The sequence below is a fragment of the Saimiri boliviensis genome, chromosome 11 (assembly GCF_048565385.1).
Source record: "Saimiri boliviensis isolate mSaiBol1 chromosome 11, mSaiBol1.pri, whole genome shotgun sequence".
Lineage (NCBI taxonomy): Eukaryota > Metazoa > Chordata > Mammalia > Primates > Cebidae > Saimiri > Saimiri boliviensis.
The window spans coordinates 53066580-53090171 of record NC_133459.1 but is presented as its reverse complement, the minus strand read 5'-3'; the positions used below and the strand labels follow the sequence as shown (position 1 = coordinate 53090171).

The 23592-nt window shown below is 52.5% G+C and overlaps 1 protein-coding gene and 1 pseudogene across 4 annotated transcripts in view; one reads left to right on the top strand and one right to left on the bottom strand.

The window, feature by feature from the left end:
• ACOT11 (acyl-CoA thioesterase 11) overlaps window positions 1-23592 on the bottom strand; it is a 60819-nt gene that overhangs the window by 6037 nt on the left and 31190 nt on the right. For all 4 annotated transcript variants that reach the window (XM_039473561.2, XM_003921521.3, XM_010348654.3 and 1 more), the window contains 10 exons: window positions 21370-21577; window positions 20332-20401; window positions 12733-12793; window positions 11007-11105; window positions 10365-10500; window positions 6993-7149; window positions 5404-5523; window positions 3134-3278; window positions 1504-1559; window positions 315-381 (listed from right to left, as the gene is read on the bottom strand). In XM_039473561.2, coding sequence (XP_039329495.1) covers window positions 315-381; window positions 1504-1559; window positions 3134-3278; window positions 5404-5523; window positions 6993-7149; window positions 10365-10500; window positions 11007-11105; window positions 12733-12793; window positions 20332-20401; window positions 21370-21508 — 1050 coding nt within the window. In that variant the 5' untranslated portion in view covers window positions 21509-21577. The remainder of the gene's footprint in view (window positions 1-314; window positions 382-1503; window positions 1560-3133; window positions 3279-5403; window positions 5524-6992; window positions 7150-10364; window positions 10501-11006; window positions 11106-12732; window positions 12794-20331; window positions 20402-21369; window positions 21578-23592) is intronic.
• LOC120365948 (small ribosomal subunit protein uS8-like) lies at window positions 16472-16963 on the top strand (annotated as a pseudogene).

Genomic DNA, 23592 nt, shown 5'->3' with positions numbered 1-23592 from the left:
AGGAACCCGGACCATGAATGGGGGGGGGGGCGGGTGCTGTGGAAAGAGTCCTGGACCTTGGGAAGGGAGGTCCAGGCTTGGGCTTGGCTAGACCCACTGTGTGACCCTGGACAAGCAGCTCTGCCTCTCAGGGTCTCCGCTTCCACCTGCCAAACAGGAATGCAGGCAAGCTCTTTGCTAACAGTAGCAATTGTGAGGCATGGCATTCATATCCTGCTCTCTCCAGCCTTCCTCCAAATCCGTTCTGCCAAGCAGGGGAGGGTAGAGGCCCTGGTGGGTCTAAAGACTGTCCCCTTGGGAGCAGAGGGCCTTACCTGGTTGCTAGGGTCCCAGGGGACAGAGAGGGGCACCTCTGTCTGCTTACAGGACACGATGTACTTCCTGGGAAGGAGGGAAGATGACAACCTGGGTCCCCTGGAAGTCCAGCACTTTCCACAGACTCTACTGCAGGCCTACTATGTGCTGGGCCCTGTGCTAAGCCCAGCAGAGCAGGAGACTCTTGTCCAGCCAGGGAGGCTGGATGGTCACACACAACACGACAGCTGAGAGCACGCCAGCTCGGCACCTACACCGGGGGCAGCTCGGAGGCGGGGAGTGAGACAGCAAGGAAGGGTATAGCATCTGAGGCTTGGTCCCCACACCCCACACTCCTGCTGAGTGACCTCACCCTGATGCTGCTGTGTCCTCATCTGTGAAATGGGATCAGCAGTCACCCCTGCCCCGTGGGGTCATCACAAGTGCTTGGCTAAATGCTCAGTGGATGCCACAGATGCACTTTCTTATCAACAACAGCTGTGATCCCTGCTGTGCTTACAGCCGCTAAAGTCCCTAAATGCTTTCACAGCAGAGTCAGACACACCTGGCTTTCACTCTTTTGCTTCCTTTTTTTGAGATGGAGTCTCATTCTGTCACCCAGGCTACAGTGCAGTGGCACAATCTCAGCTCATTACAACTTCCACCTCCCAGTTCAAGCTATTCTTCTGCCTCAGCCTCCTGACTATAGGCGCACTGGAACTATAGGCATGAGCCACCATGCCCAGCTAAATTTCATATTTTTAGTAGAGACGGGGTTTCACCATGTTGGCCAGGCTGGTCTCAAACTCCTGACCTCAGGGGATCCACCCACCTTGTCCTCCCAAAGTGGCTTTACATCTTAAGCAACTGCATCTCCCCTCTGAACGTTTCTTCATCTGCCAAATGGGTATCAGAATCAATGGGAAGAACACAGGATTTAAATTCGGCTGGACCCAGCCAGGTTCAGATTCTGACTCTGCTGGTATCTGTGTGTCCATGGGAAGCCACCCAACCCCTTCATCCCCAGCGCCCTCGCCTGTACAACAGGCCAGACGACCACTGTGTAATGAGACCAAATCAAAAGGATGTAAAGGGCTTGGCCCAGGGCCCAACACATAGGCAGCCCTGAAGAAAAGTGAGTGGCCTGGGGTCAGCGGAGCATGAACAGCCCCAAACCCGCATTCTGTCCACCACACAGCCCCGACTTACCTGTCCAGGCGGATCTTCTTTCTGGCACTGGCCTCTCGGTACCGCCGCTCACCATCCTGGGGAGGAAGTCGGGATAGGCTGTGCCTCGAGAGGTGTAACCAGCTACCCCTACCCTCCATCCCATCCGCTCTGCATTCCCCAGGGCCCAAGGAGATCTGCAGCCCTAATGCGGAGTTCAAGTATCACTGGGGCAGCTGGAGTCAAAACCTCCTGGCCGAGAAAGCTGTAGCCCCAGCTCCCCTCAAACTCTCTGAGTGACCTGGGAACACCATCTCCCCTGGCCAGACCTTAGTTTCCTCCCCTGGTCAGACCTCAGTTTTTTCTCCTCTGTAGAACAGAGATCCTTAGCCGGGCACAGTGGCTCACACCTGTAATCTCAGCACTTTGGGAGGCCAAGGCGGGCAGATCACGAGGTCAGGAGACTGAGACTATCCTGGGCAACATGGTGAAACCCTGTCTCTCCTAAAAATACAAAAATCAGCTGGTGTAGTGGCGCATGCCTGTAATCCTAGCTACTAGGGAGGCTAAGGCAAGAGAATCGCTTGAACCAGGGAACTGGAGGTTGCAGTGAGCTGAGATCACGCCACTGTACTCCAGTCTGGCAACAGAGTAAGACTCCATCTCAGAAAAAAACCAACGTGGATCCTTACAGGGCACTCAAGTGGTAATGAGAGTCCACATTTATTGAGCACTTGCTACACACCAGCCACTCTTCTCAAGGGCTTTTCATGCAGAATTGCACCAAATCCTAAAACAACCCTCCGAATGGAGCTAGTGCTGTGTCCATTCTACAGAGGAGGAAACCGAGACAAGAACGGGTGAAGGCTTGCCCAAGGCCGCAGGGCTGAGGCCAGGGTCAGCACCACAGGCCTGTCTCAAGCCCACCCCCTTTACCACCACATCTTACATTCCCTAGTCTCAAGCACAACATGGAAAATGCCTGGGAAGCCGCTGTGGCTGTGGCTCCCAGCTCCCAGTCCTGAGGCTCCACCCAACTCCGCAGCCCACGCTAGGCTCTGGAAGGCCAGCAGGCAGGGCAGGGGACCTGCCCCAAGGGAGGGAGCAGCCTCTCAGGGGGCATAGGGAGCATTTCGTAAGAAAGGACCTATGTACCAGGCTCCTGACTGTCTTCCCATACCCCATGCATTGCTTTCACCATCGTCCTGACCACTCCCAGGGCTCAGCCAGGCATGGAGTCAGTTGCACATCTATCACCCCGCAGCCCTATGAGGCAGTGACTGTAGATATGCCCATTTTACAGAGGAGGACTGAGAGCTCAAGGGGGTACCACTTGAATATGGTAGAGGCAAGGTTCCAACCCACATCTGACTCCAAAGCCAGTGCTCTCCCAACTCTGCAGGCTCGTGACAGCCCATTAACCCCAACTCTGAGCCAGATCCACACATATTCGGAGTTCTGTCAGGCAGAACAAGCCCGCCCTGCACAAGGCGCATCCTGGGGCTCACAGCCAGGACTCTCAGAGCTGGCTGTGCCCCAGCACCGGGGCAGGGTGGGCCCCTCATGCCCCTGTAGGGGGCTGGCTTGTAGGGGGCTGGTAGGCTCCACCACACCAGGGCAGAGAGGGAGGGGAGGAGAGTTGCTGGTGAAGCAGGATGCTGGCTCCACTCACCCCAGGCTGGGGCCGAATCCAGGGCAGCAGCTGAGGCTGGTCATCTGCGTCCAGGACCACGAAAGTCATAAAGGCACTGTTGATGTGGCGTCGGTGGGTCTCAGCCTCCTGGCGATAGGCCTCCACACATACACCCACCTCCATGCTGAGGGGAGGAAGTGCAGCTTCCAAACTGGACAGAACTTCCCAAGGGCCATGCCTCCTCCCCAACACACACACACTCACACACACATGCATGCACACGCACACGCATCTACACACACACATGCATGCACATATACATACACACATGCATCCACACACATATGTGCACACACATGCATGCACACACACATCTACACACATGCCTGCACACACACATGTATCCACTCACACACATATGTGCACACACATGCATGTACACACACCGCACACAGCTACACACACATGTGCACACACACATGCATCCACTCACACACATATGTACACACACATGCATGCACACACACATCTACACACATGCCTGCACGCACACATGTATCCACTCACACACTTATGTGTACACACATGCATGTACACACACCGCGCGCAGCTACACACACGTGCACACACACATGCATCCATTCACACACATATGCACACACACATGCATGCACACACACTCCTGCAGTTCTTCCAGCAACCTAGATCTGATTCCCAGTGACAGGACACCTGGGACTGCTCCCTCCACCAATGTTTACAGAGCACCTCCTGTTCATTCAGCCCTGTGAGGACACAGGAGTGAATAAACCTGTCCAGTCCATGCCTCATGGGCTAACAGCTGGGGGAGGAGGCAACCAACAAGAAAGCAAAGGTATAAGTATGCTGTCATACCCGCGAAGGGCATGGGAGGGCATAAACCAGGAAGCGGAGGTGGATGCTGAATTAGAAAATGTTCACGATGTGCGTATTTACAAGCTCTGTGGCAGCCTTGCCTCAGACAGCTCAGTTGCTGCTATTCATATGTATCTTACCGTCTTTATTTCTTTATTCCTTTATTTTTTAAGACAGAGTCTCATTCTGTGTCACCCAGGCTGGAGTGCACTGGCACAGTCTCGGCTCACTGCAACCTCCGTCTCCTGAGTTCAAGTGATTCTCCTGACTCAGCCACTCCAGTAGCTGGGATTACAGGTGTGCACCATCACACCCAGCTCATTTTTTTGTATTTTTAATAGAGATAGCATTTTGCCACATTGGCCAGGCTAGTCTTGAACTCTGAGCCTCAAGTGATCTGCTTGCCTCAGCCTCCCAAAGGGCTGGGATTATAGGTGAGCCACCGTGCCCAGCCACTTACCATCTTTATTCATTATAACATAGCGGCCACCACCATTCCCCCTCATTTTGGAAGTTCTGTGATTGCAGAATGTGGACATTAAATAGGTGGGGAAACCAAGGCCTAGAACTAGGCAATAATGTTTCCAAGAATTCCGGATTCCTGGAATCTGGACTAGAAACCAGGCTTCACAGCTCCTGCAAGGGGCTTCTCCCCTGCCCTGCAGCAGGGTGCGTGCAGGCCAGACGGCAAAGAGCAGCAGTCGTAGGAAGAGCAGCCACAATGGCTGGCCTTTACTGGACATTTTCTCTGGCATTCTGCTAGTAACGGCTCATTGAATCTGAGTAATTCCGAGGTAGTTGTGATGGGCCCCATTTTATAGATGAAAGAACTGAGGCTCAGGCGGGTTCCGTTACTTCCCAAGGTCACAGAGCCAAACTCAAACCCGGCAGCCTGGCCCTTGATCCCTCACTTTTAATGACTAAATAATGATCTCTGGAATTCTCAAAAAATATACTTATTTAAAGTCAGCTTTCATGGGAGTAAGTATCAGAATTCATTGCAAAGGCAAGGACTCTGTGGACTAATTATTTTAGGAAGTGCATGGGAAAGGGTTTGATAAACAACCAAACACAGGCAAGTAGTGGCCCTGTGATCTACAGCAGGCAGGCCTGGGGCCAGGAGCCAAGGACTGAGACAGACACTGATCTGAGACAGCAGGAGATGGGCTGGGGCATCCCAGAGCAGGGGTCCCTGACGCAGCCGGGGTGGGCAGGACTGGGAGTCAGGGAAGGCTCTCAAGGAGGGAACATCAGAGCTGAATTTCAGAGACAATGAAGGAACTCAGCAGCCGGGCAGGGATTTAGACCCTGTCTGCAGGGAAAAGGGCATGTGGAAGGTTTGCAATAGGGTCCTTTCTAGGGTCAGGAAGAGCCCTCAGCCCTGAATGGCCCCGGCCTCGCCCATCCCAGACCCTCACCTATGTTTGAAGGCATTGTTCACAATGGCTTTGAGCACCAGACGGTCGCCGACCTGGGACGGGCCTCGGAAGTGGAACATCTCAATGGCCTTCAGCGTAGGGTGGGCACGGCAGAGCCGGCTGAGGAGGTAGGGGTGGGGAGACAGAAGGAATGCCCCAGTGCTTCAGACACTAGTTTGAGCTGGCTTTTTTTTTTTTTTTTTTTTTTTTTGAGACAGGGTCTCACTCTGTTGCCCAGGCAACACTGATGCAATCTCGGCTCATTGCAACCTCCCTCTGCCTCCAGGGTTCAAGTGATTCTCCTGCCTCAGCCTCCCAAGTAGCTGAGACTACAGGCAGGCACCACCATGCCTGGCTAATTTTTGTATTTTTAGTAGAGATGAGGCTTTACCTTGTTGGCCAGGTTGGTCTTGAACTCCTGACCTCAAGTGATCTGCCCACCTCGGCCTCCCAAAGTGCTGGGATTACAGGTGTGAGCTGCCATGCTAGGCCAGCTTGGGCTGGCCTTCTACCCTGGTCCCATCCCAGACCCAGCCTAGAGTCACCCATTCTGACCCACCCACTGCCACCCAACCCAGTGGCAGTTCTGCTCAGAGGCACAGAACTAAAGTCCCATTTCACAGCTTAGAATACTGAGGTCTATGCATGGCTAGAAAGGAGCCAAGTTTGAGGGGACAGAAGAAAGCAGGGCTTGGGGTAAACCCCTTTCCCATTTTTCTTTCAACTTTTCCACCTTGATACCTGCTGTTCCCACTATCTAGAAGCCCTCCCCTTATCCAAATCTACTTGGCATTCAAGGCCCAGCTGAAGTACTCTTCCTCCATGCAGCCTTCCCTAACCATCAGGCCCTCACCCTCCTCTGAAATCTTACTGTACTCATAGCCAGGGCTGCCCAAAATGGCATAAATTATGCACTGTCTCCCACAGGTTAAACTGGAGGAGGGACCATTTAAGCCAGGCTCTAAAGAATAAGGAGGAATCCACCTGGCTGTGAAGGGCATTCCTGGCAGAGGGAACAGCAAAAGCAAAGTCATGGAGGTGTGAGAGTGTCAATTAGTGAAGGTCAGTTGCCATAACCATAAAAAGTGCCCTGAAATGTAGAGTAGAACAAGTCCTGAACAGGCAGAGGTTATGGGAGAGCAAACAATTCTCACCCCTTGGAAGAGGGAACAGTCAGAGATGGCGTTATGGAGGAAATGGGCAGGATATTCGCAGATGAAGAGTGAGGGAAGCGCAGCAGAAGGCTACAGCAGCAGCCAAGGCAGGGGCCGGGAAGTGGAGGATGGTAACGAAGAACAGCCAACGGCTTGATGTAAAGGGAACATACACACTAGAAGGCGTGCAGGTAGGGCCACATCAAGGGGAGGATCTAGTGCCAGGCCAAGAGACTTGGTGTTGCCCACGTAAAAGATGAGAGCGTTTTGAGTAGAAGAAGGAATGGTCAGTTCACAAAAATTCATTTCTCTGATTCGGAACAGCTGAAGCCTTGAATGCCAACCCCAAGCTGGGGCTTCCCCTCCAGGGGGAGATGGCGAAGGAGGGGAGGAGGAGAAAGGAGGGGAGGCAGAGGCAGCACACTCTGCCCTCACCTGGCTGCAATGGTGGCCACATTCTCCATCCAGGCCATGATCTGGCCCCCAAAGGTGTTGCCCTGGTGATTGGCGTGGGGAGGCAGGACCAGTTCCACGCTCTCCACGCGGGTCTTCTCGGCCGGCACCATGCGGCTGCAGTCTCTGCTCTCCAGATCTGACCACGGATGGGGTAAGGGAGGGAAGTGGGGAGGTGAGAAGGCCTCCAAGGGCAGGCCCTCCCCCACAGGCAGCCCCGGGACCCCCCACCACTCCACCCCACTCAGGTTCTTTTATTTACTCGGCACCAAGCGCACATGAGGCAGCGGGTGGCCCCGGGTGAAGAATGGAGGGCACGGGGTGAAAGGGATGAGCTCATCAAGCGCAGTGGACACAGCACCAGCTCTGAGACAAAACAGCTGGCCTGAGCCTGAGCTCCACTCCAGACTGCCTGTATGGCCTTGGGCAAATCAAGTAATCCCTCTGAACCTCGGCTGCCTCATCTGTACAGACAGACGTCAAACCCGACCTGACAGGACTGTTTGAAGATGAAATGTGATTATTGTCATAAAGTACTTGACTCAAGTCCAAGCGTGGTGGCTCACACCTGTAATCCCAGCACTTTGGGAGGCCAGTGTGGGTAAATCACTTGAGGCCAGGAGTTCAAGACCAGCCTGGCCAACATGGTGACACCTTATCTCTACTAAAAATACAAAAACAATTAGCTGGGCATGCTGGTGGGCGCCTGTCATTCCAGCTACTTGGGAGGCTGAGGCACAAGAATCACTTGAACCCAGGAGACGGAGGTTGTAGTGAGCGGAGATCACGCCATTACACTCCAGCCTGGAAGACAGAGTGAGACTCTGTCTCAAAAAAAAATCATAATCACAAAGTGCTCCAGTAAATATACTCTCAGAAAGGACGGTTCTTCCCCACCCTCTGCCCTGGTGATTCCCTTATCCTTGGCAGCAACGGCGTGAGGATATCCTTAGTAGAAAAGGCCAGGCAGTGAAGGGGGCCTTGGGCTTCAGGGCAGCAGAGGCTGGCATGCCCCACCAAACCCAAGGTGGTGCCATTTGTCTCCCATCTCCCATACAGACTTCTCCAGGGAAGGTCCATCAAAGAACTGGCATTGCCCTTAGCTTGGCTTGCAGGCTCTGAAATGCCACGGGCAGGGCGGGGGCCGACAGGAGGGGAAGGTGAGGGTGGCCTGAGCCAAAGTCTGGAGACAGGATGCAGAGGGTATTCACAGGGCAATGGGGCCTGTGGCTTAGCGGGACCTGCAGCGGGTCAAGAGACAGTACCCAGTCAAGCTGAGCAGCTGCATCAAGTGCCAGGCAAAGGCATTTGAGCTGATTCTTAGGTGGAAGGGCTGTGAGGACAGAAGAGACACAGGGGGCTGCAAGGGGGCCTTGGTGACTGTAGAACAGCTGGGCCTCCCCAGCTCCAGCCTCCAAGCCCTGCATAACCAGGACACGTGGAACTCAGGGCAACGCTTGCCGCTTCCACTGAGCTTGAGGGAACAACAGGGCTGAATGTTCTGCTCTCTCCCCACTCCGGGGAGACTTTTGCCTAAGATCGCCTCCTTTGGGTTTCAAGGAAGACTCATTCTGGAGATGAGTCAATGAGTCCAAGCCTCCCCTCTGGGCCTTTGCTCAGGCTGTGCCCTCCATCAGGAAGCTTTCCTTAGCTCCCACCTGTCAAAATCCCACCCAGTCCAAAGATCTTTCTGTACTGGTATAGAACCACCCTCAAGATCTACTTTTAATGGGAAAACTGTAAGATACGGACAGTATGTACTGAATGCCCCTTTTCAGGGGCTGAATAATTCATGCTATGCTTAGATATACAGGGAATACTTCTGGAAAGAGACCCTAAAACGGGTAATAGTAGTTGCTTCTGGGAAGAGGACCCGGGTTCTGGGATAGAAAGGAGTCTTGCTTTTTATTTTCTATCTTTTGGGGGGAGTGAATATATATATATATATATATATATATATATATATATATATATATATATATACGTGTGTATGTGTATGCATATATACACACGCATATACATAAGCATATAAATATATATATATATATATATTTTTTTTTTAGACGGAGTTTCGCTCTTGTTACCCAGGCTGGAGTGCAATGGCGCGATCTCGGCTCACCACAACCTGCACCTCCTGGGTTCAGGCAATTCTCCTGCCTCAGCCTCCTGAGTAGCTGGGATTATAGGCACACGCCACCATGCCCAGCTAATTTTTTGTATTTTTAGTAGAGACGGGGTTTCACCATGTTGACCAGGTTGGTCTCGATCTCTTGACCTCGTGATCCACCCGCCTCGGCCTCCCAAAGTGCTGGGATTACAGGCTTGAGCCACCGCGCCCAGCCGTTTTTTACATTTTTTAATTTTTGAGATGGAGTCTTGCTCTTGCTCTGTCATTAGGCTGGAGTGCAATGGCACAATCTCGGCTCACTGCAACCTCCGCCTCCCAGGTTCAAGCAATTCTCCCGCCTCAGCCTCCTACGTAGTTGGGACAACAGGCGTCCGCCATCACGTCCAGCTAATTTTTGTATTTTTTAGTAAAGATGGGGTTTCACCATGTTGGCCAGGATGGTCTCAATCTCTTGACCTTGTGATCCACCCACCTAGACCTCCCAAAGTGCTGGGATTACAGGTGTGAGCCACCATGCCCTCAGCCACATATGTTTTACATATGCTTTTTTTTTTTTGAGACGGAGTCTTGCTCTCTCGCCCAGGCTGTAGTGTAGTGGCGTGATCTCAGCTCACTGCAACTTCCACCTCCTGGGTTCAAGCAGGTCTCCTGCTTCAGCCTCCCAAGTAGCTGGGACTACAGACATGTGCCACCACGCCTGGCTAATTTTTGTATTTTTTGTAGAGACAGGGTTTCATCATGTTGGCCAGGCCGGTCTCGAACTCCTAACCTCATGATCTGCTCACTTTGGCCTCCCAAAGTGGTGGGATTACAGGCGCGAGCCACCGTACCTGGCCAGGTTTTACATACGCTTTTTATAGATGGATATATATATAGATAGATAGATATGTATATACACTTTAAAAACTCCTACAGTCTTCAAGGCATTGCTCAATAGTGTCTTCCCAAACACCTTGGCTTCTGGAGACCGAAATGCGTTTTCTGGACGACAAAGGGATTTCCACAGGACCTAACCCAGCCTCATGGCTCCCGGGAGCTGGTAGGAGGACCAAACACTCCCTTTCCCTGGAGAAGACCTTGGGGCCAAGAGAGCTAGAGACACCCAGGGCCACCTGTGGGTGGAAGTCGCCGGAGCCTCCCTTCCTGCCTCTGCCCAGTGGGGTCCCGGGGCAGAGGGGCCAGGCAGGACCCAGCCACCCTCCCCATGCACGCTGGCAGCTGCTCACTGTCCTGAATGGCGCAGTTGGCCAGGAGGTCCTTGATGGTGTCCGCATACACAAGGCGCATGCGCCGGCGCTCCGCCGCCACGCTGTGCTCCATCTTCTCCTCCTCTGTCCGCGGCGTGATCTGCTTCAGCTTCACCTGTCGGCCAGGGGACAGGTTAGGGGGCCCTCAGGGCGAGTCTCCTGAAGTAGCACGAGGGCCTGTCCCCAGCGCCATCCCATGCCCGAGGCTGGCACACAGCAGGCCTGGACCACTGCTCAGTTCCAAGGCTTCCTCCTTCTTTGCCCCACCTTCCTGCCTCCATGATGACCTGATACCGCATACTCATCCTCCAGCTCCCACCCAGGTCCCTTCCTTGGGCAAAGGCTCAGAGGATGGGGGTGTCACTGCAGGACATGTGGAATGGTGGGACCAGAAGAATCCTTGATGGAGAAGCACAGGGAGAGGTGGGGGGAAAGAGAGGGGAGGCAGCTGGGGGGTCCGGACGCAATGGGCAATGGGCCTTCCTCTGGGAGCTGTGGATTCCTGCTGTGTCCCTCCCCATCCCCTCTGCCAACCCCCAACCTCACCACCCTGACCCAGAGTTGCCATGGTAGGTGCCCAGGTCACTGAGCAGCATCAAGCAGCCAGGGGCACCCGCTCACTTTGGTGATCTCTCGGTGGGCCACAAAGGTGGCCAAGGCCTTGCACACATTCCACTGCTTCTCAGAGCACAGGTCCTCCGAGGCCACCTGGATGCCCACCTAGAGAGGAACAGTAAGGGCGAAGGAACATTGCACTCACCAGTGAGAAGCCCCGCAACTCCACCAGACAGCAAGTCCCAGCCCAGGCCAGGCCTCTAGAGTTTCTGTGCCACCTACCAGGTCTAGCAGGCCTGAGATCTGAGGTGGGTTTTGCTCTGCCCTTGGATCCCCATGAAACCTTGGGCAAGTCACTTCCCTTTTCTGGGTCTCAGTTTCCTCATCCGCAAAATGGGAGTGATCAGACCTACCCTTGCGGGATTGTTAAGAAGATTAAAATGAGACTATGTCTACAACAGGGCTTAATGTAGGTAGAATGTTGGCTAAATTTAAAGGACAGGCCAGGCTCAGTGGCCTGTAATCCTGAAACTCTGGGAAGCTGCAGCAGGAGAATCACTTGAGGCCAAGAGTTCAAGACAACCAGGGCAACACAGTGAGACCCCTGTCTCTGGGAAAAAAAAAAAAAAAAAAACCCACAAAAATTAGCTGGGTGTGGTGGTGCATGCCTGTAGTCCCAGATACTCAGGAGGCTGAGGCAGGAATATTACTAAAGCCCAGGAGTTTTAGGTTACAGTGAGCTATGATTGCACCACTGCACTCCAGCTTGGGTGAAACAGTAAGATCTCATCTCAACAAAATAATAATAAAAATAAAAAAAATCAAGGCCAGGCGAGATGGCTCACGCTCCTAATCCCAGCACTTTGGGAGGCCGAGGCAGGCAGATCACAAAGTCAAGAGTTCAAGACCAGCCTGGCCAACACGGTGAAACCCCATCTCTACTAAAAATACAAAACTTAGTTGGGCTTGGTGGCAGGCACCTGTAATCCCAGCTACTCGGGAGGTTGAAGCAGGAGAATCGCTTGAACCCAGGAGGCAGAGTTTGCAGTGAGCCAAGATTGCACCACTGCATTCCAGCCTGGGTGACAGAGCTAGACTCGGTCTCAAAAAAAAAAAAAAAAAAAAAAAAAAAAACAAGAACAGGCACCTGGGAGTACCTGAGCATTTATGGGGTGCGCAGAGGCATAGTCAGAACTATGCCACCAGCTTCAGTGCTCCCTCAGGAACCACTGACCTAGCTGATTAAGTTGCCTGGGCCTGAAGTCCATAGGCGGGAAATAGAGTCCTCCCCGACAGTTCACAGAGCCCTGGGCATCACCAGCAGTCCTCCCATTAACAACAACCCTGCAACACAGGAATCATGTTCCCTCTTGCAGATGAGGAGACACTGGGAGGCAGGCTCAGCGGCGGGAACCCAGCACTCGCTGCCCCAGCTCCGCCTCCAAGATCAGGTGCTGATGCTGTCTTCCCCCCATTCCCACAAACACCTGGCTGCTGAGGCTGGATGTCAAGACTCAGGGCTGCACGTGAAGTGCCACGCTGGAATCTATGTAGCTCGGTGACCTGGGGCAAGTCCCTTCCCCTCCCCGGGCCTGGATTTTCCCGTCTGCGTTACGGGATTTGGGACAGGAAGATCCTTGGGATTCCCCTTGCCCGGCCAACCATTGCAGAACTCAGCGGCTCTCATCAGGGCCCCGAGAGTGTGAGTGGGCCTGGGCTGCAGGGAGAACAGGGAGAGGAGGTAGAGGACCCGCCCACGCGCCCACACCCAGGCAGTGCCCACCCCACACACCTCCATGCTGGAGTTGAAGGCCCGGTTCACCTTGGCCTTGATATTCACCACTTGTCCAACACTGGGGAGAGGAAAGTAGGAGGTGAGCCTTCCAGAGGAGACAGAGGGAGGAACAGGGGCCTCAGATACTTGCAGAGCCTCTCTTGTGGGGAGCTGGCGGGAGAACGTGGCTTGCAGAACATATTCACACCTGCGATGTCACCAAGTCCTCAAAGCCAGCCAGCAAGATAGCGTCAGCATCCCACTTTACAGATGGGGAAGCTGAGGCTGAGAGAGGTAGCACAATTGCACTCATCTGCTCCCCCGTTCCCTGCTCCCCGTTGTCCAGTTAATGCCTGTGCTTCTTTCTGCTCTTGGCTCAGTGGTCCCCTCCTCAGGGAAGCCGTCCCTGCCCTGCAGTGGCCCACCCACCAACAGAAGCCTGCTGAGGCTCACCCTGCAGCACTGTCCTGGCGGACTGAGCTGTGTCTCCCACCGTTCGTAAGCTCTACCGAGGGAAGGGCCATGTGTTTTGCTCCCCATTGACTCTCCAGGGCCTAGCGCATGGCACAGGGTGGGTCTCCCATAAAGGGTCGCTGACCAAATTCATGCATTCTACATGTATTGAATGCCTAGTAAGGGCAAGACGCTATAAACAAAGGGCGGGAAGAGAAATGGAAACATTTAAAGAATGCCCAGCACTGTTGGAGCCTCAGGCCCACCCCACTGGAGCCTCAGAATAAGCTTGGCAGGTAGGTTTAGGACAAACCGAGCATCAGAGAGGTTAAGTCATTTGCCCAAGGTCACCAGGCTAAAAAGTGGCACAGCCAGGCTTCTAGAGTGACCAGCCCCTCTCTTCCCAGCTGTAGCCTGTCCTTCTGGAATGATTCCCACATCTCAATGAATCCCCAGGGAAGCCACCTCACCTGGGCTGTGCCCAATGGAGGGGGCAGAGGGTGCCCACTGATGGACTGTGGGGAGGAGGGGCAGGAGGCGAAAGGCTGGCCCCATTCCATCGCCCTGTGACCTCCAGCAGGTCCTTTCACTTCTCTGGGCCTTGGATCATGAACAGGGGGAGTGCCAGGCTGACTTCTTTCTCAAGTGACACAGTATCGTGGCCAAGCCTAGGAAGGCTACATTCCAAGGGGCCTGCTGGTCAAGGGGCCAGGCCACCATGAACACAGTGGGCATAGCCACACGGGCCTAGGTTCCAGTCAAGCTCCACCTTGACCACCACGCTACAAAGCTGTGTGACCTTGGGTGAGTCACTTTGCCTCTCTGAGTCCATCTCCTCCTGTGTAAAGTACAGAGAATGTGTGGCTACTGCCTGTGGTTCTGAGGGTCAAGTGAGAGAAAGAGGGGCTGAGCCAAGTGCCACGCCTGGCCCACAGCAGGAGCTCAATAAATACCACAAGCTCACATCTGCCAGACATTTGTTGATTCTGCTTAGTTTTTCAGCAATACTAATGGTCACGGCAGAGGGGTGGGGGGGAGTGATCATTTTTAGGAGATCCATGCTGACATAGTGAGGGATGAAGCATCACAATGTCTGCAACTCACTTTCAAATCCTGTAGCAGAGACAGAGAAATAGAGAGAAGGCATATGTATTACATCTGCAATCCCAGCACTTCGGGAGGCCAAGATCACTTGAGCTCAGATGTTTGAGACTAGCCTGGCCAACATGGTGAAACTCTACTAAAAATCAAAAAAAAAAAAAAAAAATTAGCCAGGCATGGTGGCACACATCTGTAATTACAGCTACGTAGGAGGCTGAGTCACAAGAATGGCTTGAACCCAGGAGGCAGAGGGTGCAGTAAACCATGATTGCACTGTACTCCAGCCTGGGTGATGGAGCCAGACTTTGTCTTTTAACAAGAGGAAAAAAAAAAAAAAAGTCTTTCAACAAGAAAAAAAAATGTATTTCTTTATCTATACATAGATAAAGCAAATTTAGGAAAATGTTAATTATTGGGTCTTAGTGGTGGTCATTGTACTATTCTACTTTTCTATATGTTTGAAAGTTTTCATGATCAAAAATTAGGACAAAAATTTCTGTGATCCCCAAATAAAAATAAAAGTCTATTTTCTGTGGTGCTGGAGGAATTTGTGATTCTTCCTCCTCTCCCTTCTCTCTCTGGCCTCCCCCAAAGCCAAGCAGACACCCATCTGGGCTTCTAAGCTTCTCCTCCTTCCTGACTGCCTTCTGTCCCCACAGCTCAGGCCTAAACTGGATCCCTCCCCAGGGCCACTGTCCAGCCTCCTCAAGGACCCCGGAACTCCTGGACACCCCTCCAAGTGTTCACAATGCAGACAAGCAGTCCCCCATAAACAAATCTGACCCCTATGAAGCCCTTCCCCAGACCAAGTTACTCTCAGGAGACAGAGGAATGTGTTAATTGCACCACAGAAATTCAAATTACAAACCCACGTGATGAAGGACTCTAAAGGGCAAATGGCCAGCTTTCCTGGATAAATACATTTTGAGAGAGAGATAGCGAACTGTAGAGGATAGTGGGGGTATCTATAGAGGTTTTTAAGAAGCAACCAATTACAATTATTTGCATCCTGACATGAGTGACAAAATAACTGCAGGCTGGGTATGGTGGCTCATGCCTGTAATCTTAGAGCTTTACAAGGCAGAGGTGGGAGGATTGCTTGAAGCTAGGAATTTAGACCAGCCTGGTCAACATAGCCAGAACTCATCTCTACGGGAAAAAAATTTTTTTCTAATTAGTAAGGTATGGTGGCGCATGCCTACAGTCCCAGCTGCTAGGGAGGCTGAGGCAGAAGGATGGCTTGAGCCCAGAAGTTCAGGGCTACAGTGAGCTATGATGCTGCCACTGCACCCCAGCCTGGGCAACAGAGCGAGACTCCACCTTGAAAAAATAAGTAACTGCAAAGCAAACAAAATAAAAACAAATTCATGAGAAAGTTTGGGCATTTGAATACTGAGTAGGTACTGAGGTTAGTGAAAATTATTGTTAATTATTTAGATGTGGTAATGATGTTAAAGTTGTGTTTAAAAAGAGTCCTTCTCTAGAAAAAAAAAAAAAAAAAGAGGGCCAGGTGCAGTGGCTCACACCTGTAATCCCATCACTTTGGGAGGCCAAGGTGAGCGGATCACTTGAGGTCAGAGTTCAAGACCAGCCTGATGAATATGGTGAAACCCTGTCTCTACTAAAATTACAAAAATTAGCCCAGCTTGGTGGTGGGCACCTGTAATCCCAGCTACTAGGGAGGCTGAGGCAGCAGAATTGCTTGAACCTGGGAGGAAGAGGTTGCAGTGAGTTAATATACCACCGCACTCCTGTCTGGGCGACAGAGCAGGACTCCAACTCAAAAAATAAATTAATAGCCGGGTGCGGTGGCTCAAGCCTGTAATCCCAGCACTTTGGGAGGCCGAGACGGGTGGATCACGAGGTTGAGAGATCGAGACCATCCTGGTCAACAAGGTGAAACCCCGTCTCTACTAAAAATACAAAAAATTAGCTGGGCATGGTGGCGTGTGCCTGTAATCCCAGCTACTCAGGAGGCTGAGGCAGGAGAATTGCCTGAACCCAGGAGGTGGAGGTTGCGGTGAGCCGAGATCGCGCCATTGCACTCCAGCCTGGGTAACAAGAGCGAAACTCCGTCTCAAAAAATAAATAAATAAATAAATAAAAAATAAATTAATTAATAAACTAATTAATTAATTAAAAGAGTTCTTAGCCCTTAGACATACATTTGAAATTATTTTAAAGTGGCAAAAGCAGGATAACTCCGTGCACTCTCCCCTCCCGGCCTCTTTCTGCCATCTTTCCGTGCCGCCACAATGGTGCGCATGAACGTCCTGGCCGATGCTCTCAAGAACATCAACAATGCCGAAAAGAGAGGCAAACGCCAGCTGCTTATTAGACCGTAATCCCAAGTCATCGTCCGGTTTCTCACTGATGATGAAGCATGGTTACATTGGCGAATTTGAAATCATTGACGATCACAGAGCTGGGAAAATTGTGGTGATGCTCACAGGCAGGCTAAACAAGTGTGGTGTGATCAGCCCCAGATGTGATGTGCAACTCAAAGATCTAGAAAAATGGCAGAAGAATCTGCTTCCGACCTGCCAGTTTGGTTTCATTGTATTGACAACCTCAGCTGGCATCATGGATCATGAAGAAGCGAGACGAAAACACACAGGAGGGAAAATCCTGGGATTCTTTTTCTAGGGGTGTAATACATATATTTACAAATCAAATGCCTCATGGACTCAAAAAAAAAAAAGTGGCAAAGGCAGAAACAAACAAACAAACAAAACTTCATCTTTCCTCAGGTACGTCCAGGCCCTTCCTGGACAGCAGCCATGCTCCAGGCGCCTCCCCAGCTTGTCCTCCTTCCCAGCATCCTCTCTGGCTTTCCCTTCCACCCACAGCCTCCTCCGCCCAGATTCACCTTCACTCTGCTGGGCCCTGCAGCGGGTCCAGCCATCATGCATGAACCCCTAGCCCTCTCTATTTCTTGCTCCCCTAAGTAAAAGAACTTGTGTTGGCTGCAGGGACCCGAAGCTGGCCCAGACACAGCTCCACTGGCTTCAAAGTGTCACTATGTACAGAGCTGACAGTATTGGAGTCAGCTCAAATGCCTCTTCCAGGAAGCCCCCATTAACTACCCTCAGTGCCATAACACCTGCCCCCAAACCTATCGAAAATACAGCCCATTGGTTAAGAGCAAGGGCTCTGGGGCCAGATTGCCTGCCTAATAGTATATCCTGGGTCCTCCATTAGCTGTGCTACCTTCAATAAGCTACTTCAATTCTCTGTGCCCCAGTTTCCTCATCTGTAAAATGAGACTACTAATAGCTATGACCACATAGTGTTGTTTTGAGGATCAAACAAGTTAATGTATTTAAAAAGGCATCAAAATATGATGTATTAGTATTGGTGCACTCATTATGACAAGGTACCCTACAAGTATGAGATGTTAAACTGGGCGTGGGGTATATGGGAACTCTCTGTACTATCTTTATTTTTATTTATTTTATTTTATTTTATTTATTTAATTTATTTTTTTGAGATGGAGTTTCACTCTTGTTACCCAGGCAGGAGTGCAATGGCGCGATCTCGGCTCACCGCAACCTCCGCCTCCTGGGTTCAGGCAATTCTCCTGCCTCAGCCTCCTGAGTAGCTGGGATTACAGGCACATGCCACCATGCCCAGCTAATTTTTTGTATTTTTAGTAGAGACGGGGTTTCACCAAGTTGACCAGGATGGTCTTGATCTCTTGACCTCGTTATCCACCCGCCTCGGCCTCCCAAAGTGCTTGGATTACAGGCTTGAGCCACCGTGCCCGGCTATTTTTATTTTTTTATTTATTCTGAGCCAGGGTCTCACTGTGTCATCCAGATGAAGTGCAGTGGTGTGATCTCGGCTCACTGCAACCTCCACCTCCCAGGCTCAAGTGATCCTCCCACCTCAGCCTCCCAAGTAGCTGGGCCCACAGGCACATATCACCATGCCCAGCTAATTTTTGGTAGAGACTGGGTTTTTCCGTATTGCCCAGGCTGGTCTCAAACTCCTGAGCTCAAGTGATCTGCCTGCCTCCGCCTCCCCAAGTTCTGGGATTACAGGCATGAGCCACTGTGCCTGGCCTTGTACTATTTTTAGAGAGAAAATGTTTTTGTAAATTTAAAATTATTCTATAAAACTATTATAAAACAAAAGGTATTACAAAGCAGGCCAGGCAGGGTGGCTCACACCTGTAATCCCAGCACTTTAGGAGGCCAAGGCAGGCGGATCACTTGAGGCCAGGAGTTCAAGACTAGCTTGGCCAATGTGGTGAAACCCCATCTCTACTAAAAATACAAAAATTAGCCGGGCATGGTGGCACATGCCTGTGATCCCAACTACTTGGGAGGCTGAGGCAGGAGAATTGCTTGAACCTGGGAGGCAAAGGTTGTAGTGAGCCAAGATCGCACCATTGCACTCCAGCCTGGGTGACAGAGCAAGACTCTGTCTCAACAACAACAAAAAAGGTATTACAAAGCGTCTGTGTGTCAGAGCCCATTATTGCATAGAACTTCTCACTGTGCATTGAAACGGTGTTCCATCTGCCTCCCCTGCAGACTGGGAGCTCCGGGGAAGAGGCTGTGCTCCAGTGGCCTCTGTGTGCCCAGTCTCAGCAAGGCCCCTGGTCTGAAAAGGTGCTCATCTCATATGAAGTTTGTAGTGAGGGAATGATTGAATGAGTGAGTACAGGGACTGGCCAGTCTTCTTCCTTAATGATGACACACTGAGCACCCAGTGAGTCCTGAATAAGCCCTTGGCACTTGATGTCCTAGCTAGTGCTGGTGAGTTTAGGATCAGGCCCAGAGACAAGAGCTCTGTGTATGGCCCTGTAACCTGTCTTGGGCTGAGGGCTCAGCCTGCTCCTTGGATCCCAGAAGCAGGATCTATGGGCAAAACTAGGGGGAGGCAAAGCCCAGTGTGCTATGACGAAGATTTTTCTATTCTGTATACCCATAAAAAATAAAAATAAAAACAGGCATGGTGGCTCATGCCTGTAATCCCAACACTCTGGGAGGCCGAGACAGGTGAATCATTTGAGGTCAGAAGTTCGAGACTAGCCTGGCCAACATAGTGAAATCCCATCTCTACTAAAAATACAAAAATTAGCCGGTATAGTGGCGCGCACCTGTAATCCTAGCTACTTGGGAGGCTAAGGCAGGACAACCGCTTAAGCCTAGGCGGCAGAGGTTGCAGGGAGCCAAGATCGTACCACTGCACTCCAGTCTGGGTAACAGAGTGAGACCCTGTCTCAGAAAAAAAAGAAAAAGAAAGAAAAGACCAGGTGTGGTGGCTTATGCCTGTAATCCCAACACTTTGGGAGGCTGGAGCCGGTGGATCACCTGAGGTCAGGAGTTGGTCAGACCAGCCTGACCAACATGGTGAAACCCCATCTCTACTAAGAATACAAAAAAAAATTAGCAAGTGATGGTAGGTGCCTGTAATCCCAGCTACTCGTGAGGCTGAGGCATAAGAATTGCTTGAACCCAAGAGGTAGAGATTACAGCAAACCAAGATCATCTCATTGCACTGCAGCCTGCGTGACAGAGGGACACTCCAACTCAAAAAAAAAAAAAAGGTCTACCTTGGTAATGAGGTAATGAGCTCCACATCCCTGGAAGTATGTGAGTAGAGGTTGAATGGCCCAAGTCATTCACTCAGACTTTGCCAAGACGCCTTGTCTAGGGGCCTCCCTACAGCCCAGTGACAAAGGACCCACAGAGAAAGTCCAAGCTCAAAAAGGCATTCACTGATTAAGTTCCATTTTGCAGATGAGAAAACAGGCCCAGAGAAAGACTGACTTCCCCAAAGTCACGCAGCACCCCACTATGCTATCTTGGCCGCACCCTGGCTGGGGCAACGCCCCCCACAGGATGGAACAGCAGGTCAACTCCTAGCCCCTCACCATCCCAGAGACACTGCAGAGGGGTTCAGGCTTCCCCAGAGGCTGCCCTCACCTCATTTTTGGTCAGTCAAGTCAGGCTCTAGGCAGCACACAGACTGACGGGGCAGGGAGACATGAGGGTGGGCCCCAGGCTCGGGGGAGGGAGACCAGAAGATCTTGAGGCAGGAGGGGCCACTTACCTAATGGTGTGCTCAAAATAGATGTCATCCATGGAAGCTGTGACACAGGGGCAGCCAGCGTGCCTCTCCGCTGGCGTCAGGGGAAGAAAGCCAGATGTTAGTAGCCTCCCCCCATCACAGGCCTCTGCTCAGATGTCACCTCCTCAGGACAATTCTCCAGCCATCCAGAGCCAAGGCCACAACTCCCACCGCACCCTGCCCACCCCCTGCCTTACTCTCCCTCCTCGCAGTCACCACCCCAAGCCTCTTCTGTGTATCTGCTTTCCATCTGTCTATTGTCTCTCCCTCCCGCTAGATTATGAATTACTTGAGGACAAGGATTTTGTCTCTTTGCTTGTCTTGGTCATTACTGTACCCCGGTCCTGGAACAGTGCCTGGCACATAGGAGATGCTCAGTAAGTAACTGCTGAATGAGTGATCATGCCACACCGGCCTGCTTCCTGGCCTTCTGGAGCCCCGGTCCCTTCACCTGCTCGTTCCCTGCCTGAGTCATTTTCACTCTCAGGACTCCACTTGGGTGCCTTAGCCCCTCAGGAATCCCTTCCCTGCCCCAAGGGCTGGGTCAGGGCCTCTGAAACAGTGCTGAGGGGACACAGTCGGGTCATCTGCCAATCCACCCCCACCCCCCACCCCACCAGGCTGTGAGCTCTGTGGGTTGGAGAGCACTGGTACAGCGAAAGGAATGAAACGAGCCTGGTCCGCGGCCCCTCAACTCCAGGGAAGGAGCGCGGCAGGGCAGGCATTTGCTCAGCGGCATCTCCCAGCCAATCCCAAGCAGCCGCGTGGAAGGCTGCACGTGCTGAGGGAGGGACTTAGGGCCGGGACCGACACTCAGGGCTGTGGGGTCTGAGGGAGAGAGAGGTAGGCTGTGAGGAGCATGGCGACATCGGGAAGGGCATTTCAGACAAGTGGACCAGCATGAGCAAAGGCCAAGATGAGAAACAAGCATGGCACTCAGGGCAGACAAGTGACCATCTCTGCAAGCACTGCCCCTGCTCCGGGCCTGTGGGGCAGGAAGGCGTCGGAGCGCAGCCTCACCGGACAGGCAGGCCGCCGTGTCAATCCACTTGAGCAGCTGCCCGACGCCCAGCTCGCCGCGCTGGTTGGTGTGGCAGGGCAGCACCAGCTGGCTCATCTGCACCTCCGTGGGGTTCCGGTATCCCTCGCCGTCTGTCATGGCACCGTCGCCCTCTGCACGTGAGGCTGACTTCCGAGATGTGCGGCTGGAGAACACGGAGGCCAAGCCCTGGGGACAGGCGGGGACAGAGAGGTCCAGCCCTGAGAACTTCGGGTCTGGAGGAGAGACAGCTCGTAGGGCCACCTCCCACCAGATCCCAACCCGACAGTGGTCACCGCCCTCCAGACCATGGTCTCAGACCCCAGCGGCTCTGCGGATGCCGCTTCTGCACAGATTCCTTTTGGCTAAGAACCACACAGGAACACAGCCTTGCACCCGAGTGGAGCAGTGGAGACAAAACCACACGGAGAACTCAGTGCTCCTGGCTTCAGCTGCGGCGCGGCTTTTGAAAGGGTTGCCTTAGATTTACCTTCATTCTGGAAAGAGTCCCCTCTCTGTGCAGGGAGGCCTAGCAAGCCCCACTGCAGTCAATCCCAGGGAACTGTTCCTGATACAATGTTTCAAGAAGCTGCTCTGATTTCATCCCCAGGGGGTTCCTTTCTTGGGCTCCTACATCTTCAGAAGGATTTATTGACTGGGAAGGCTATGGGCAGTCACTGACTAGGTGTCTGAACCAGGGCTGGGTACGGCAGCTGCTAGCTGGAAAACTGGCTGAGAAAACTCTCAAACTCATGAATTCGAGCTGGGGTTTCTGCTTGGAGCCCAGCATGTCTTACTCTCCAGGCAGAAGAAGTGGGGTGTGCCCGTCAGTCCTTTGGAAGGGAGGAGAGGGAAGGGGCTAGCAGCCTGCCATCCCTAAGCAGACCATGAAGTCAAGAGCTGGGCACGCATGCGTGAGAAAGGTGAGGAGGGACAGGCATATGGGTTCAGTTCTCGTGGCCAGTGCCAATTGTGTGGTGGTGACGACAGTCGCCACTAACATTTATATCGCACTTAGGTGTCACCTATTTTTACAAGCACTTTATATGTACTAATCCAATTTTATCCTCACAAGAAACCTATGAGACAGATGCATGATTATCCTCATCCTGCAAATGAGGACCCAAGTAAGTGGCAAAGCTCAGCTGTGACCCAAGAGGTCTGCTGTAGTCTGAGCTGAGCTACTACCCCTCACACCACTCTGCTTGCAGGACCTCCGGGGGCAGAGACGAGGAGTCGAGGGCCCTGGGCTTGGCTGGAATGGCAAAGAGCACCACGCCCTAGTGGCGAGCCTGCCACGGCAGCAGGAGGATGGGAGTGGCAGCTCTTGTTCCTGGTCTATACTCCTTAGATAATTCCCCCCGATGAGCCTCCCATAGCTAGCTAATTCAATGAATTCCAAATGCACCGAGGTGGCTTGTTCAAGGTCAGTGACTCCTATATGGTAGAACCAGGATTTGAACCAGGCCTGTCTAACCCAGAACAGCTTATGGGTTTCCAGAAACACTTCTTATTCCCAAGAGCCCCTGGGTAGCAGGCTGGGCACCAAGGGGAGACAGGAGGGCAGCCATCCCAGGAGTTCTCAGCCTTGGCGGAGGCCTGCAGGGTGCCAGGCTGCCTGGCTTGCAGGCACTCACAGGTAGCTGGAAGGCCGACGTGGTCCCAGCAGGACCTGTCACCATGGTAACCACTGCCAAGGCACTTCCCACTTGGTTGTGAGCTGGGGGCCTGCATGGATATGGGTGGCTGGCTTTCTGGGTGTGGGAGCAGATAGAGGAAGGAGGTAGGCAAGACTACATTCACCCACTCTCTTCCCAAACCCCTCCACAGCCAGGGGTACTGGAAAGAAATTCCAGAAAGAAGCCCTAGGGAGAGCTGAGGAAATGGGGAGACAATGCCCACTTGCAGAGGCATTGTCTGGGCACGTCCCACCTGGGGGCAAACCACCTGGGCATGAATGCCCACACTCAACACTCCCACTTTACCAGCCTGGGCATGTCCACCACCTTTCTGGGTCCTCATGAGGATGAAGGTGAGAACCATGGACCCATTTCACCAACAAGGAAACTGAGCATGGACACAGCCCTGGACCAGCAGTCGTGATGCCTGAGCTCTGGTCCTCTCTCTGCTTCTCACCCGATCAAACCCTCCTCCCATGTGCTCCTATTTCCTGTTCTGTGAATCAGGAGTCCCTACCTTCCTGG